The 17,978-nt window shown below is 43.5% G+C and overlaps 1 protein-coding gene across 1 annotated transcript in view; it reads left to right on the plus strand.

The window, feature by feature from the left end:
• The first annotated feature begins 5,332 nt into the window (after positions 1 to 5,332).
• NMT2 (N-myristoyltransferase 2) overlaps positions 5,333 to 17,978 on the plus strand; it is a 30,812-nt gene continuing 18,166 nt past the window's right edge. The window contains exons 1-2 of the mRNA XM_074900210.1: positions 5,333 to 5,591; positions 13,403 to 13,538. Of these exons, the coding sequence (XP_074756311.1) occupies positions 5,482 to 5,591; positions 13,403 to 13,538 (246 nt within the window). The 5' untranslated portion in view covers positions 5,333 to 5,481. The remainder of the gene's footprint in view (positions 5,592 to 13,402; positions 13,539 to 17,978) is intronic.

Consider the following 17,978-nt stretch of genomic DNA (forward strand, 5'->3'; position numbering starts at 1 on the left):
AAATGCAAAATATATATATATGAAAAAATAGACATGGAAATGCAAAATATATATATGAATAATTATTATTATTTAGGAGTCTGTTCTGATTATTTAATATATTTTAATGTAAAACATTATTTATTTTTTACCTTTTTGGGCTAAAGACCCTAAGAACAGAGGAATTGCAATGCTGCAACCAGTTTGAACCTGTGTTTGATCTAAGCCTGGTATCCTGCTTCCAACAATCATCAAAACCAGATGCTTCAGAAAACCGGGGAAGAAATTTCTACCAGTAATAATAAAGCCACAGTCTTATTATAAAAGTCTTCCTATCCTTATCACTTATACCCTTAAGCATGAGGGTTTGTATTTATCATACACATTTTTTAATGCTACGGTATGTTTTCATTATGCATGTAAATGCCTAACCCTTTTTAAATGCTGTATAGCCTACAGCCTTGCTGATGCAGGCACCGGCACGGAGATGTAGATGCTTCAGTGCAAAAGGTAAGATGTAAAATAGAGGAGGTATAGTATGAGCTGCATTTTAAAACATAAAAGCTGAACGTCAGAGTGCAGCAGAGAGTGGAAAGAGTGGGCTGTCCCCCCCCGGTTTGAATGCTGCAGCCAACACAGGCCAGAAGCAAGTGGGCTGTGTGAGACAGGCAAGGCTGCAGCTCACCAAGTGTGGTATGCAGCAGGAGGCTAAGAAGACATAAAGTGGGTGAGACAAACCATAAAGATCTGAGACGATCTCACATGGATACATGTGTGCAACATATGGGATCACAAGCTCATTTTGTTCCCTAACTATCTCTACCTCTTCTGTTAGCTGACAACTATATACATATGTTTTGGTGCATTTGTTGCAGTGTATTTTGAATCTCTATTCTCTTACCCTGGCTTCTCATTCAGGACTGGAGAAGGCAGTATTTAAATTCTCAGCATAAAGAGTAGCCAGTTAAAAAAAATAATTGTGAGGTAGTACTAGTAGGCACTTACATGAAGCAAAGGCTAAACATAGCTATTTGCTCCATAACTTTTTTTTTTTAAATATTTGTTAAGAAAACAAAGAAAACACTAACCTATTAGCTAATTTTCAAATTGGATCAGTTTTGCTTCCAATTTACAAGATTACAAAAAGTTCACACCAAGTTGTTTATTATATGCAATATCAAATCCATTTTAAATTATAAATGCCATGGGTATTTCAAAGTGGTGTGTAAAGTTAGGAGCAGTCCTATGACTGCATGAAAATTTCAGGTACTTTTCTTCTGCAGTGTTTAATACTCAGAACACATAGATTAATCAGATGATGCCAGTAGTCTGAATGCTGTATTACATACCACTAGCTCACTGGGAGGTAATGAATATGTATCACTAGGCAGATAAACAGGTCTGGATTGTGTCTGGCTCCTTGAGAGAAACTGGATCTGTGACTGGCTGGCTTTATTCAGCTGCAGAAGAGCAAAGAGAAGAAGGGTACGACCCTGACCACGTCCTACACAGCCTCACTTGATGGTTCATCCAGTGGATGAGATCTGACAAAGCCCCATACAACCCTGGGAGTTAAGGCTTCCCAGTCCTCAGTATTTCTTACTGCCAAACTTTGATGGCTCCTCCCTCAGTAGCCTAGGGTTCTTTTAAACTTACATCAGCCACTGAAATGCCCAAAGTATTTGAATGTTTGTAGAGCTTTGAGTCCTGGATTTTGCTGTGGGAGTCAACTAGGAAAAAGTTAAACATGGTGACACCAAAGTCCATTTGTGGATCTGGGCCTTTACTCGTATATTTATGTTCAATGTGTCTCAAAGCCTCTCAGAATTGTAGGCACAAGTTAATTTTGTGTAGCCACGACCCACCCATGACTGCATCTGTTAAGCAATGCAGAGGAAAGACGGAACCTGGGAAGGGAAGTAGGATGGGGAAATATCCAGAAAGCTGGGATTTATGGTGGTGTAGAGGGTCCCCTGTACACTGGTCTGTTCCTCGGTGGCTGACAGTGGTGGGAGCAGCGAGGCAGAGCTACATCTGTAGTGTTTGACCTTTCTTTCTTCCTTTCAATTTGTTGCCATAAGCAACTGGATATTTTGGCTACATCCAGCAGCAAACCTAGAGTTGCTACTAATGTTCTAAGGAGACCTATGAAAATAACCAACCAATCAATGAATAATTCATCAAATGCTGGAATGATTTTAATTGATTTCATGTTATGCTCTTTAGTATTAAGTGAGGTGTATTTCCTGATTAGGAAGTCTCTTTTCCTTTGTTACTCATTTTTTAGCTTTTGTGTAAAATGCCTGTGCTTTCTTCTTTTTAATCTTCATAAAATAAAAGGCTTTTATCTTCCCTGTACATCTAGGAAGAGGTCTTTTTAATCGATTAAAACCAGTAAATTCACACCTTCACAAACACAGGCTTTTACCTGGTAAGTTCAAAATGAAACATTTCTGATAGCTTTTGATGGTCTGCTTAGGCTGGCGTGAGTGTGTGGGTTATGCCTGCATCACTCGTATGCCCTGTTTGGGGAGTTCCCAGACATACCCGCCCACAACAACAGAGCTCTTGGGAGTACAGATGCCCACAGACAGCCTGTTCAGGCATGTCCGGTACCATCCGTGTTGCTACTCACCTAGTGGTACATACTCTGTTAACTCATGGTGGTTGCACATGTGGGGTCCTGAAATACAGGGGTACATTTTTTCCACCTTGCTGCTCTGTTTTGGGAAGATACCTATACACGTGACAGCCAACATCTATTGAGTAGTGCAACTGCTGAGCAGTGTCTGTAGAGTGAATTGAAACACTCTTGGAATCTGGTTGACAACTACAGAAATGCGAAGCTACATCAGAAATCCTCAGTGCAGGACAGATGCATATCTCTCGCTTCCGGTCAACTTCTCTACTTGTGGTATAAGCAAAAGTCACATATCCATGAAACACAAAGCACAATTTAGCGTTGTCCTCTGGCCTTGTACCACTCGAATCTGGAGTACAATCTCAGTTGTGCCTCTCAGGAGATAAACTGTAATATCCATAAGGATATTCTTCACACATCCCATGAAGTCTAGAATAGTAGCCATTCTGCAACGATAGTCTTCTTGATCCCCCTTCCAGGGAGACCTTCCAGCAGGGGACAGCACATGGTAGCTTGCTGGGAGGGATTCATAGTACCTATTTTATTATCACAGTGAACTGCAAGAAGAGTCAGGATCCAGGCTTCCTAAACTCCATTTATCTCAATGAAGTAAGGAAAACTGTGGTAAAGGACAGAAGATGGTTAAACCCACAGTTTCTCCAAGACAGTGATTCAGTATAGCTGTTTAGTCACTGACATACTGTTCTTCACTTTCTCCTACACATTATTATGAGGAGCAAAAAAATCACTAGTAATCACTGGAATAACTTCTCTCCAGGCTATGGGGCAGCTGTTCACAATTGGGGTTTTTAACTGAAAACTATTGAAAAGGTATTGTGCCTTTGTTGTGAGATTTTCTTTCTCTCCTATACATTACAACTGAATGAGGGTTTACTTCTAAAGGTCATTTCAAACTGTGGTAACATGGTAGGCACATTTCCCCTCTGAACTACAGCAATGACTTGACACTGGGAGGTCATGCTTGGCCAAGTGTTAATGACAGACTCCATCAGTTTTGCAATAGTTGAGGGTAGGCCAGCTGTCTAGAACTTGTTTCCTTCTGCCTTTATTTATTTGTGGAAGACCAACACCACCTTAACAATTTAGCCATATTCAGGAACAACTGCTGTTTTTAAAGATGTATGTGCTTTGTCACAGTTTATTTTATTTGGAATGTGCTGGTTGAATATTTTCTAACCTTATTGATTTGGTACCCTTGAATTTTCCAGTCACCGCAGCTAGTATTTCAAAACTGTCAAGACAGAAAATACCTTTCAGATGATGGAATTCAACATAGATTAGTCACTGAAGATTTGACCATAGTCATAAGACATCGGAGTGTACCATGATACAGCTGATAAACCCATACTCCCTCACCCATTCAGAACTGTGTTTCCCTCTGGGCTTTCACAGCAAAGCAGGAGGGGCTTCCACAGGTCCACCCGTGGCAGGAAACAAATTTCAGTAATTAGCTGATAGCACGAGGGCAGCACTTTGATACAACTGATTACGTGGTTAGACCGAGAGAATTTGGGAGGTAGCTTAGGAAAATTGTTATAGAAAAATACAGCTGACAGGGTGACCTGGGCCTTGGATTTTTTTATCATTACATTGTCTGCCTTTGGCTCTTCAAGACTTATGAATTTGAATTACAAGTTCCTGTGGCAAGTCACATGTTGTAAAGGACCAAGCGCAGCAGGACACAGAGTGGCCCAGGGCTGGTGCCTGATACGCATAAATTCAGAGTTTGCCTGTGAGGGTACAGCTGGAGGGACATCTAGCTGTCTTCTGCTTGGCCAGTGAGATGTTTTACTTGTCATGTCATCTGCAGTATCTGATAAGAGCAAAACATTACACCACCTTAAATCAAAAATAGCAAAAAGTAATCCAAATCACCACCTTAAATCAAAATGGGAGGAAGCATTATCGTCCTTACATTAAATGACTTTCAAGAGGGCAGTGGGGATGAGGAGAAATTACAACTGATGCATACTATTGTTACATTTTAATGCGATGTTTGGCAGCACTGCCAAACCAATCACTCAGAAATTCTGAATCTCGTCCAGAAATCTTGATATGACACTGGAAATCATGGGAGTTCAAGTAATTAATACAAGTTGCTCTTTATTTGTTTTCCCGGGTTCAAATCACTACCATTCAACTGAAGTTTTTCTAGCATGGATCTTGTAGAAATACAAAAGGCTTCGGGAAAACAACAAGTCCTTCGAGAGCCGGTGGCCACGGCGGCCTCAGCAGCGTCTACCAGCGGCAACTTTGGCGTCGAAGTATTCATGGTGCGCAGGGAACACGGGCAGCTGGCAAAACGCGCCCCGATGCTGCCGAGACCCGGCAGCCACCGCCCCACCGAGCGGGCCCCGCGGGCCTGCAGGCCCCGACCCCACGGCGCCGGGCCGGGTCCCGCCGGGCCTACGCCTCAGGCCTCCCCCGGCGGCGGGGGGCGGCGGGGGGCAGCGCCCGGGCCGCGGGGGGGCGCCCCGCGGGGCCCTGAGTCTCGTGGAAGGCCGGGTTGGATGTCGGCTACCAGGGGGTGAGACGGGGGCCGGGCCCAGGGGCGGCCCCGCCGGGTGTGAGGGGCAGGGCAGGGCAGGGCAGGGCAGGGCGCGGAGCCCCCCGCGGCGGGGCCCGGCCCGGCCCCGCCCCGCCCCTCCCCGGTCCCGTCCGGTCCGGTCCCCCGCGGGGTGGCGGGGAGCGCCCGGGCAGTCCTGGCGGCCTCCGCCGCCTCCTCCGCCGGCACGGGGGAGGACAGCAGCTAGAGGGAGCTCCTCCGGACTGCATCTGCCCGTGCGCCCCGGTTCCTTTCATAGGCTCCCCCGCCCCCTCCCCTCCCTCCTTCCCCCGTGATGGCGGAGGACAGCGAGTCTGCGGCCAGTCAGCAGAGCCTGGAGCTGGATGACCAGGACACCTGCGGCATAGACGGCGACAATGAGGAGGAGGCCGAGCACGCCAAGGGGTAGGGGCGCGGCGCGGGGCGGGCGGGCACAGCCCGGGGAGGCAGCCCCCGCGTCTGCCGCCGCGGCAGCGGTGGGGCTGGAGGCGCTGCTGCGGCCGCTGCGCGGGCCGGGCCGGGCTCTCCTCGCCGCCCAGAGCGGGCCCCGCGGTGGGGCGGGCAGCGGAGCGGAGCGAAGGGAGTGCGAGGCGCGCTCCTGTCAGCCGGCGGGCGGGCGGCCTGCCCGGCACGGCCCAGCCCGGCTCGGCTCGGCGCTCCTCCGCGGCGCCTGCGCCTGTGCCGCCCGCGGCCGAGGGGGCCCCGCCGGCGGCACCCGCGCCCTCCTCCCGGGCCGCCCTCCGCCGCGGCCGGCGGCCGTGGGAGGACCCTGCCGCGCCGCCCGGCTCGGCTCCCCTCGCCCCTCCGGGGGTGGCCTCCGCCGAAGGGAGAGGCGGGGGGCTGGCCCCGGCCCGCGGAGAGGGGGGCGGCGGGACAGGCGCTTCCCGCCGGACGGCGGCCTCAAAAGCGGGCCGTCAGGGGGAGGGTAAACCCTCTTTTGCTGTCGGTGCTTTTTCAGGATTTGGGGGCTTTGGGGTTTTTTTTCGGGCCGTTGGGAGGTCCCCCGTGGTGGGTGACGGCGCTGCGGGGAAATGCCCCCGTGCTCCCTTACTTGTTTCGGTTGAGCGGCTCCCTCGGGGCAGCCCTCGCTGCGGGCACCCCCACGCCCCCCGCTCCCCTCCCCGGCCTGGGGGACCTCTCCAGGCATCGGCTGCGCCCCTCTGTCCTGCAGACACTCCTCCTCAATGTCACCTATTGTCCACGAGGAAACGTTACCTCAAAACCCACGCGCCGTGGAGAGTGGAGCGCGTGTTTGCCCACGGCGTGGCCGGAGCGGACGCTGTTGTTGTGGTCGTTCCTTCTCCGCTCACCTCGTGTCTTCAGTGTCTGCCCCGGCCGGGCGCTGCCTCCCGTCGCCGAGGGAGCCGGCAGGGACGTGGCGCTGGGCTGCGGGTGGGCACAAGGTGCCGAGGGTCTGGCCTGCCCTGCGGCCGGGGGCTCTTGCGGCAGGGAGGTGGGAGGAACGTGTTTTTAAAACCGGCTTCATTTAAATTTACTTTTTGGAGGGGTTAGGAAACGTGATTGCAGAGAAAGAGCTTTGTCGTCGCAACTAGGAGTGGCTGGAGTACCCTAAAATAGAACTCGGTTAATCTGTACACCGCCTCACAGATCTCTTCCTCATGGATTTCTGATTCATCTGGTTGAGAGCCTTTCTGTGGGTGATTGATGTTTGAGGATGTACGCTGTTTGTCATCTCCTGCCCCTAGCATTTGCTTGGCAACAAGCAGCTCAGCATCTTAAACGTGGCAAGAGAAATCTTAAGAGATTTTAGGACTGACTTGTCTAAAAGGCAGGAAAGGGGAAAACTTCAGTGCTTGCAGCTCTCAGTGAATTCATGGTAGGCATACCAGAACAGTTGTGTCTATAGTAATATAAATCGGGGATATTAAAAAGGGACAAAATAATATTTGACTACCTTAGGGCTTTCGTTACGTTTGTTTGCGTAAATATGCCACAGTTGATGATTCCAAAATATGTAAAATTAACACCATTAAGAGCAGAGAATGATTATTTATTGCTCTTCGTAGGAGCCAACCTGATGCGCCAGGCAGGATTGTTTGATAGATGGGTGATACCTCTCTAGAATTCATTTGTACCTTACTCCTACTCCGGTTTCCTCTTCGGTTTGTGTGCATGACCGAGCTGTAGCTGCCCTCTGCAGTGTAGCTGGGCTTGTGGCTCAGCGCGCGAGCCGCTGTGGCAGCGAGTGCAGAAGCAGTGTTTAAGAAGCAGCCCAGAAACAAAGAATTGCACTTTGGTGTGTTCTGAATCGCAGCTTGCTGCTCTGCTCCAGCATGGGTCTTGCTGAGCTCTGGGGGACAACAACCACTGCAGCTGAGGGCCGTATGCCATTCTCCCCAAAACTTGTTTTTGTTGAATATCCTAAATGTATTTTAATGAGTATTTCAAAGATCCGGCTTTATTCATCTTTGAATAAGAAAGTGAATGCTTCTAAGTAATAGGAAGTTTAATTAAATTGGTGGTAGATCATTCCAGTAGAAAAAGCCTCGAAGTATTAGGATCAGTTTTCTGTCGTGTTTCTGATGCATGAAGTCTAATATTGACGTTTGAATTACTTTATTTTTCTGTAGTCTTTGAGAATCTTGTTTGCTGCTGTTTGTCTGCAGGCTGAAGTATTCAAACAAATTCCATCAAATAAAAAGAAAAATCTTACATTATAGCAAACATATACTTATAGAAAGATCTGCTTTTGATCTGGGAGATTAACCCATGGTAGTAAGAGCCCAATTATTCCGTTTTTTCTTTATCACAGTATATTAATTTTCGAGGTAGCTTTAAAGTTTGCTTTGGGCTTTTAGATTAGGTTTAGGTTTTATCTGCCAAGTCTTACTGCTCGAGGCTCTCTGTCAACTGACTTGCTAAATTCTGAATGGTCTCCATTGCTGCCGGTTAGTATTTAATCTCATGGTATTTTAACCCTCACTTTTTTAGAAGGAGGTAGAGTTATATGTGACATGTAAGACTGAATTAAGTTACTTTCAAGCTGTGTCTTGACATCTGAAAACAAATCTTTATAATACTGACCACAAAAAACCCATGGCTTGTATATATATGTATGACTTAGAATTTTTTTTTTTAATTTGCTATTTTTTTATCTGCTTGGGGACTGAATGACTGCAGCAGAAAATACCACTTTATAGCTCTCAACTGTGCAAATGTCTTTGTCCTCTGCTTCTACTCCTGTTTTTTAGATGCAGGATTATGTATGTTGTGTGAGTCATTGCTGTTCTTCTATTCTGTGTCTGTAGCTTGCTCCTGCTAGATGCATTATGCTGTATTTGTTCTGTTTCATAATAAAGTGTTGTTTACAAAGTAGCTTTGTTAGTGTGTATGTAGAAAAAATGTGTTTATTACACCTGAATCCACCCTGCTGAGCCTAGCTTTGTAAGGTCTCTTACTTAATTCGAAATAGCTCCTTATGCTCAATGGCAAGAAGGCTTTGGGCACAGAACATTTAGTAAACAGATGAGGAAAAAGTATGACCTTTAAACAACTCTGCCCTTCACTCACAAGTTATTTATGTTGATTGTTTAGTAGTATACCCCTTTGATTATTGTTAAATGGCAACTTTATAACCACCACTACTTTTAGATTTAAAAAAAAATATAAGGTACTGGAGGCAGTGCTCAGTTTTAGCAGGTGAGATTTACATCTTGGAGTACAGCCTTACAGACTTTAAGGGGGAGGCAGAGGAAACACACAGCACAGAGCTTTGAGGAATATCTGTTCGGTTAGATTTTAAGGCATTGCTACTGGGTTTTCATGCTCAAAAAACTTTCATTTCTAAGTACTGAAATGTATGGAAATGCAGTTTTTGTCCAGGGAGGTTGTTAGTAGTGGTAGTCTGTTAGTAAGTGGAACTTGAAGGACACAAGGCCTTCTGGTCAGGACCACCTTATTGTCTTGATATGGTGGTAGTCTAATACAGCAACAGGAAAGCCCTTTGCATCTAAGCTTCCATTTTCTTTATGAACCAAGGACGGCCCTAGCATAAATAATAATACTTCGATATTTTTTGGAGTATTGCCCGTATACATGAGATCTGATTTTTGTGATCAAAAGATCTCTATAATGTCTTCAGAAATGTAGTTTTGCAACCTCACAGTGAGAGGAAAAATACTGTGAAGACAAAAACCCCACACAGACCTAGGCCTTTGCAACTTAAAAATAAACATCTGAAGTACATGGTTGGTTTTAAATTTGAGAAACTGCTAACTTAAAATTACCGTTCCATGTAATTTAAAACAGATGTTGATATTACAGAAAGCTGTTTCTGCTAAAACAGAATTTCGTGTCCAAAAAGGCCATTAAAATGGCACTATTCAGTGGGAAAGATAATCTCAAATCAAAACCAAGGGAGCCAAAACAGTTTGCCCACCTGAGTAGGGTAACTATCACACGCCTCCTGATTCTTCCATCTCAGCTTTTCAAGGTTTTGCTCAGAGCCCCACAAAGTAAGTTTCTCTGCCTCTGCTACAGTCCTCCCCAAATGCAGTAAGTATCCCCATTTTTCAGTTAAAAAAACCCCACATATGCAGGGAGAAGCAAAAGTCTTTTTTCACATTTATGCAAAACACCAGATGTGTGTACATAAGTGGAAAGGTATGTGGGTGGGATCATGGGCTTGCATTTGTAACTTGCAGACAAAATCATAGAACTGTGGGCCTGTGTGACTGTCTCAGAGTCATATCCGTAGCCTGTTTCTGTGGCAAGGTTAAGTCTTTTTGGGGCAGAACGAGGTCTTTTGACTCTTCTTTTGCCTCAGCTGAATTTGGATTTGCATGTCACCTTTGTGCTGGCCTCACTTCTTTCTTATTCATCAGACTGACAAAACTGTCATCATGGATGCAGTTAAAAATATCTTAGATCATGTCCATGCTTAGGTACACCTCAGCTTCAGTGTGTAGGCTTGCCCTCCTGTCAGCAAAGTGCTCCTGGTATAAGCGTGTCTCTACTAGATTGACACAGCCAAAATCTTTCCCAAGACTAACGCTGAATATTTTTCCTAGTATAACCATCCGTGGTCTATGTGGTGGGCTGGGCTGGGACAGATGCATTGACCTGTTGCGTGGAAAGGTTGTGTTTCCTGACATGACAGGTAGACGTAGCATCAACCTGAGTTGCATATCCTTATCCTGCTTCCCACGTGGGACCTATGTTCTGAGTTGTGTCGCTTCAATGGTGGCAGGGTAGTTCAGCAGAAGAGATTCACACTTCAAGGTCAGGTTTCATAGAAGTGGGAAACTACACCCCTCTACCCCTAGCTTCTAAGAGTGAGATACATTTCATGCTGTCATCATATAGGCGTATCTGACCAGAGAAAGGAGAGCTCAGATCTTAGCACACAAGAATGTTTAATTAAGAGAAAAGTTTTTAATAGGAGTCTTTACTTTTAATCCTGTTACCTTTGCATATCCTTTGTGCCGTCACATCAAGCATAATTACTGCGAGTTGAGCAACAAAGTTCCTCCCTTCCCAGCCACCCTCACTCCCAGTTTTAGAGCCTTTTGGTTCCTTTCAAGGCAGAGTATGAGAAGGATGAGAAATCCCGAGATGTTTTGGTTTTGCTTTTGCCCTAATTTGCTTGGTATCTCTGGTTGTAACTTGTGTTGGACAAACCTGTTTACTCAGTAGAAGTTTCTGTGTGCTGCCTGCTGCCAAATGTCTGGCTTGCAGGCGTGCTTAAATAGTTGAAGGACAAGTGGATCTCTCTTTAAGTCCTCTTTTTACATTCTGTGGACTGTAACAGTAAAAAAAGACTGACCCAAGCAGGAGACTGTGCATAAATAACTACACTGAATAGTCCCTGGGTAACCTGTCAGACAAAAATACCAGTATTTATTTTGCAAGAGATAGTGTGAAGGCTCTAAACCTGAAGGTCCTGAACCAAGGATTGGGATTTTGAAAAATTTATACCAAATTAGTAGTTTTAAACACTGTGTATATTGTACAGCAATTTAGTTCGCTCTTCCCTCTTTCCCAGCTAAAAAATATGCATTTCTATATGAAAAAGACCTTGAGCTGGTCAGTGAACAAACTTAAGATTATCCTGGTAAAAGTACAGTTTAACTGGGGATAACATTAGTAAAGCTTGGCAGAGCTGCTTTTTTCTCCATAGCTGACAAACTTTTTTTTTTTTTGAGTACAGTCGTTCATTATTTCACCAAACTAAATAAAACATTGACCCTCAGGTAATCTCAGTAAGCAGAATTCCCTTGTGTGATTTGGGCCGGCTTCTACTGAAAGGCAAGAAAACAAGTGAGCTGCACTGATGTGACTCAGGGCTCGGTGCCTGCTGAGGGCATCTGTTTAAGAACGGTGTTTGCTGAAGCTCCTAGTAGACTTCTGTTCAACACAAAAGCCCTTGGGAGTCAGCTCAAGGACACAGTGGCATCATTTGCTGTATGTGAGATGTTAGAGGAAAAGGCGAAAGTTTGTGGACAGTTCAAGAAAGTAGAAGAGCACCTCATTAAACGAGTCTTAGCAAAGGTGAAATTGCTTCCCCCCAGTTATTTTTATCTCAGTTGTGCAAGAGGTGGTAAAGTCCTAGGTCTTGTACATATTTGGTTTTTCACTCTGTCATATTTATAACCTCTTGCTAGGCCTCTTGGTCTGTTCTGTGTTTAAATTCTGTACAAAATGTCAGCTTGGTGTACAGACCTTCAAATATATTTAAATTTTATTATTTTAAGATGACAGTATCGAAATTGTTAGCAGGATCATCTAGGTGATAAGACAGTATCAACAACAGAAAATTTTCTCCTTGTCACACTTCTACAACTCCACCTTTTGTTTCTGCAGACTTCTAGTAGATACTACAAATTCTCTCTCCTGTGTGAGTGTTTGGTCTGCTACGCTGGTGTCCACTGAGTAACTCCTTGGTCTGAGTTAGCATCCCAGAGGGTGCCACTGTCAATGTTAAGGACTTCTCGGGGTTGATCCTTCACTGCAGGGTATTCTACAGAGCAGTAATGATCTCACAAAAATGAGCCTTTGTTTAGTTGCATGTTTGATTAATTGCAGGCTTTTGGCCTTCCAGTTGGACATTTGGGTGTTTTCTTGCGGACTTCAGCTCTGACAAGGTATAGATGCTATATACAGCTGGGCACTGTAATCCTGAAAGTGAGCATGATACAGTGAATAACATGCCCCTTGCAGACACGTTGATCTTAATAACTTTAGTTTAGTTTAGTTGTTCTGAGTTCTTCTTTTGGTTTGCCGGTATCATATCTGGTTTTTCTCCCCTCCAGAATTAAAATAAATAATTGTTTGTTGCGTTGACTTTTTTATTTTTCAGTGAGAAACACCCAAGCCCCTCAAACCCCAATATCTATCTTGAGCTCCATTATGTACATATGATTTTGCTGGGAAATTAACCTCGTGAATAGGATTCAGTGTTAACTGACTCACTGCCTGCTTATTTGCCTTCTGTCTGAGAGTTGCCAACACTTCCCACATTTGCAAATTCTAATCTAATCTTGATTCTGTATCTTGATTATTTGTCAAATTAGAATCCCCTTAAAGAAGAAAGGAGTTGTATTATCAATAGTCAAAATATGTCAGAATCTGCAAGTGCAATATATACTTTGTTGGGGTTTTTTTTATTAGTTGACCCTGTTGTACTTACTGTTTTAAAGCACAAATATTTGTTTAGTTTTGTGTTGTTTCTTACTGAGATTTCAGCAAAACTTTCATCACTACATAAATTAGAAACAGAATTTTTGTTTGGATTCTTCTCAAATTCCGATGTGCCTGATGGTTGAGCATGAAGGGGAAAAGATACTGGGCCACTAGTAGTTGGAGAATTTCCAAAGAGGTTACCTTTCTCAGTTCCTGCGCTTTCCCGAGTTCCTCCAAACTCTCTTGAATTTGGTTGTTTCATGTTTGTGCTGGGTAATAGCCTGGAGAAGAGCACTGACTGTTCTAGAGCACCACAATTTGATACCAGTGTGTCAAAACGCCTGCTTGTGCTAGGGTCTGAGTATAAAACAAATTAGAAAGCACTTGCAGGGAGTTTTTCATCAATGCTCTCATTTTCCCCCTTCCTTCCTTTTCCCTGCCTTTTCTTCACATTCTAACTGCTGTTAGATTTTGCATATTAAAATGCTGATTTTTCCATATTTAACTTTTTTTGAATTTTAAGCTTGGTGGTATTGATTTTTTTTCTCATTGCACATTCTCTGAATCTCTGGCAGAAGTCCTGGAGGGGATTTGGGAGCAAAGAAGAAGAAAAAGAAGCAGAAGAGAAAAAAGGAGAAACCAAATTCTGGAGGCACCAAATCAGATTCTGCATCTGACTCCCAGGAGATTAAAATTCAACAGCCTTCAAAAGTGAGAGCCTGGTTCTGTTTTAATTTGTGCTTGCTTTATAATTTAATTTTAATTTGTGCGTTGCTTTTTGTAAAAGCAACTTGGTGGTTCTGCCTTAACACGTCAGAATTAAGCAAATGGTTACTGTCCTGAATAGAGACAGAAGCAAGGTAAGACCTGGTGTTTGCAGACTTTGTGAAGTTAGCTGGAGAGTTGTCATCATCGCCACAGTGGTGGTGTACTCTTAAGAAAAGCAGAGGAGGAGGTGTTTTGTCTTTTCCAGCAGTTAGAACTCAGGCTAGTGACAGCTTTGTCACAAGGAATCTTAATCTGCAGTGGTAATGCTTTTAAATAGATTTTGTGTTTGATGAATTGCCTTTAGCCACCATCTAACTTGGCTTAGTGCAGTTTCAGTTACTTGTACAGCCAAATGCTATCACATGGCGAGCATCAGCAGTAGGAGGGAAGGTGTACCTCCTGTGCTAACCAGAGTCGTATTTGGGCAAACAAGCACCATGTCATCTTACATAAAATGCGGTAATCTAACACGAAGATCCAGACTGAAGAAACGTTTCACCACCTGAGAGCCCTCCACTGTAAATTAAGAATGCACAGTTACGTGAGGGGATGTGCAATCTTTGTGGGCTTTGTGATAAAACATTGTCTGTGTGCTTTTGACTACCATGTTCTGAATGAATGGTGAATAATATGACATGATGGCCTTTTAACGTATGGTTTTTATCTCAAGAGAGATCTGAGCCTGAGAACTGAAGTTTGTAACATGATGACAAGAAAGTTTATGGACCATGAAATAGTTATATTTGATTTATCAGATTAATGTGGAGAAAGTTACACCACTGTAACAGTAGTACTGTTCATCCTGTAAGATTTGTCGTGTACATTGTGGCTACCAACTAATTTTACGGAAAAAAGTTGTGTTTTGGCTCATTAACATACTGATAGATTTTTGTGTTGTCCCTTTAGTTCTTCTTTGTGTCACCCTTATTGCTTTGAATGGGCACATGGGGCACAGGGAACATCTTAAAATATGTACAGAGATGTTATGTTCTTTCTGATCTTGGCACGTGTTTTGATACAGTGTTTCTATAAAGCACGTGGCATAAATTGCTAATGCGAGATGACCGTTTGCAAGCGATAACCAAGTAACCTCAAACTCTTTTACAATTGGACCGAGGTCAATTTTAATGTTAACATGAAGACATAATTCATTGCTGCAGTGTCCTGGGAGTTCCTTTGTTCCCTGCTGACCAAACTTACTGTTCCATATGTTGCTTCTAATTGCGTTAAAAAGAAGCTACTTCCCTTTTTATTTTGTTTTCATGTGCAAGATTTTAGTCCTCAGCACCTTGCTGTCTTGCACACCATTTCTCTGGCATGATGCACCTTGCAAACATGGGAGGCTATCCTTGTTCTAAGTTGTGTACTTAGAGTGGCACTCTTTATGATTATTTTACTGTCACAAGAAGTTTAGCAAGTTTGTTAGCAGCGTTACAGAATTTTCTCTTTTATTGGCATAAAAGAAAAGCTCTTATTTTTGTCTCAAGCTCTAGGCAGCTAAACCATTTTATTATTCTTATATGGCTTCCACTTTTCTCTAGATGCAGATACATCAGCGTTGGCTGTTTTTTTTGCCTTCTCTGCTGTGTTTCAGGTGTACACACTGCTAAGTAGAAAAGCTTCTCCATCTTGGACAACTTTCCCATTTTAGATTTTTTGAAAGTATCTTAGACTGCTGATCTGGATCAGTGTAGAGAAGTATATTTATTTTTTCTGCTACTCAAGTGATATTTAGATTTTGTATTCCTTGTGCTATGTGAAATATATTGCAGAAGAAAGGCTTTCAGCATTTGCTTGGTCTTGGTTGAAAAGAGGTTTACAAAATATTTCAGAGGAAAGTGGCATTGTACACCTTACCTCTAAGAGAATGCATGCAGGATCATTAGGTTTTACTCAGTGGGGCTTCTGAACTCATTGAAAATTATTTTGAAAAAGGATTTTGAGGTCAGGTCAGTTTGTAAATAGGTGTACCAGTGTGGAGATGAGACAAACAGAACAGTCAGTCTCCTTGTCTCCTCCTTCTCTTATTGGTGATATTGGACTTTTTAAACACTGGCATGAGTGTAACCACAGCAATAAATGCTTGTTAACATTGTATGCTTATGCCAACCTTTAGGACACTTCAGTGTCCATCTCACAAGACTTTGATCTCTCCCCATTATAAGTCCCAGTGATGTAGGCCATCCACACTGACACAAATGAAGCTTCCCAGATCTGCAGTATTACCAGTCATTATTGTAGTCATCAATGGCCTACACATGATCACAGAATAATTTAGATTGGAAGGGACCTCTGGAGGTCTTTCGACCAACCTCCTGCTTAGAGCAGATCCAACTAGATGAGGTTGCTTAGGCTTAAATCAGGTTGTTTGGTCTCCAAGGGTGGAGACTGCCCAACCTCTGTGGGCAACCTATTCCAGTGTTTGACTACATTTAATGATTAAAAAATAGTAATCCCTTATATCTAAATGGATTTTGCTAGGTTGCAAGTTGTGTCCGTTGTTTCTTGTCCTATCGTTATGCTCCTCTGAAAAGAATTGGCTCAGTTTTCTTTACATCCTCCCATTAGGCAGCAGTAAGATTTCTCCTATTCCCTTAACCTTCTCTTCTTAAGGCTGAACAAAGCAAGGTCTCATCTCTTCCTTGTATGTCGTGTGCTTCAGACCCCCACTCGTCTTGGTGGCCATTCATTGATCTCACTCCATTATGTCAATGTTTTCTTTGTAATGGGGAACCCAAAACTGTGAGACATCATCTCAGGGATGCCGGGTAAAGGGGAAGACTTGCTAGCCAGTCTTACTGGTACAACATAGCATACAGCTGTCCTTCTTTGCTGGCCAGCAAACTGCGGGCTCACGTCCACCAGGCTTTCCCAGTTCTTTTCCACAAAGCTGCTTCCTAGCCAGTCCATGCTGGCCTCTGCCATTGCATGTGCTTTTTCTGTCCCAGATGCAGGACTTTGTGTTTGCCTTTGCCAAACTTCATGAAGTTTCTGTTTCCAGCCTGTCAGAGTAGCTTTGAATAGCAGCTCTGCAGTCCAGCGTATTGACCGTTCTTCCCAACTAGGTATCATCTATGAACTTGCAGAGAAAGTGTTCTTTGTCACATCCAGATTGTTAAACAGTATTGACCGCTGAGTTCTCAAAACCCTCGCCCTTGCCTTCTTGAAGATGGGCGTGATATCTGCCTTTTTCCAGTTGTAAGAAACCTCCACCAATTGCTATAACCTTTTAAACTTAATATATTCTAGTTGCAGTAACATCATGCAGCTCCCTCAGTACCCTCGGTTGCATGCAGTCTGTTCTTAGGGACCTGCGCATGTTTCCTAAGTGGTCCCTAACTTTCCCTCTGCCATGGTTAATGGGAGTCTCACAGACTGTGCTACAAGGCTCAGGCACAACAAAAGTCTGAGGTCAGATCTTGTCACCGAAACTGAGGCAAAAAGAGCATTGTATACCTCAGCCCTGTTGCATTACAGTGCCATTTTGTGCCTTGAGGAGATACTTCTCCTAAACTGAAATTAAACAAAGTCACTATTGTTTCTAATTCATGTGAAGTTCTGTGTAGCTTTTTCTTGCTTTCCATTAAAGGACTGATCTCTGAATATTTTGAAAGGAAGGGAGATTCCTCCTGATGTCCCTAGCTATGTTGTATTTAGTACCAGAACATGAACTTTTTACTTCATATGCGCTAGTAAGATCATTTCAGATCCTAGTATATTTTATTCTGATTTTATGTTTTCTTCTTCCTAATGTAGGAAAAAACATGAGACTCAAAATAAATGTACAAAATAAATTACAGTCTGTCAGTGTTTATGTATGATTTCATAATGTACTGATAAGATTCCAGAATTTATCCAGTGGCATTAGAAGTATTTGTATCAGGCCATGGTGTGTAATAGACAAATTGATTTTTATTTGAGAAAAGTAACTTATGTCACTGTAATCTGGATCTAGAAATAGGGTTGGTTTTTTATGTTCCAATAGTGTTGCTCTAAAATGTGTAAATATCTTAATTCATAACTAGTCAGATGACAGGTGTTTAAAGCATGCTCACAGGTAAAATTTTGCAATACTTAAATTAATGAAAGAAATTGCATAATGATTAGAGAGTACAGGTTTTTATTATAAATAGAAAATTATGGCCTGCTTGAGCTACAGGGAGGGACATCTGCTCCTTTTCTGACTGAGATACAAGAGGCAGATGCCTGTCCAGATGAAGCTTTACATCATAATTACATGTAATTTATGGTGGTTTTTCAATGCATGAATCCTGGAAAGAAAGTGAAATACGGAAGTAGTGGTCCACTGATATTCAGTAAAAAAAAACATCTGGCTTGAAATCGATGCAGAATTGCTTAAAATTTTCCAGTGCATTTGAGACT

Source organism: Athene noctua, chromosome 2 (assembly GCF_965140245.1).
Source record: "Athene noctua chromosome 2, bAthNoc1.hap1.1, whole genome shotgun sequence".
Lineage (NCBI taxonomy): Eukaryota > Metazoa > Chordata > Aves > Strigiformes > Strigidae > Athene > Athene noctua.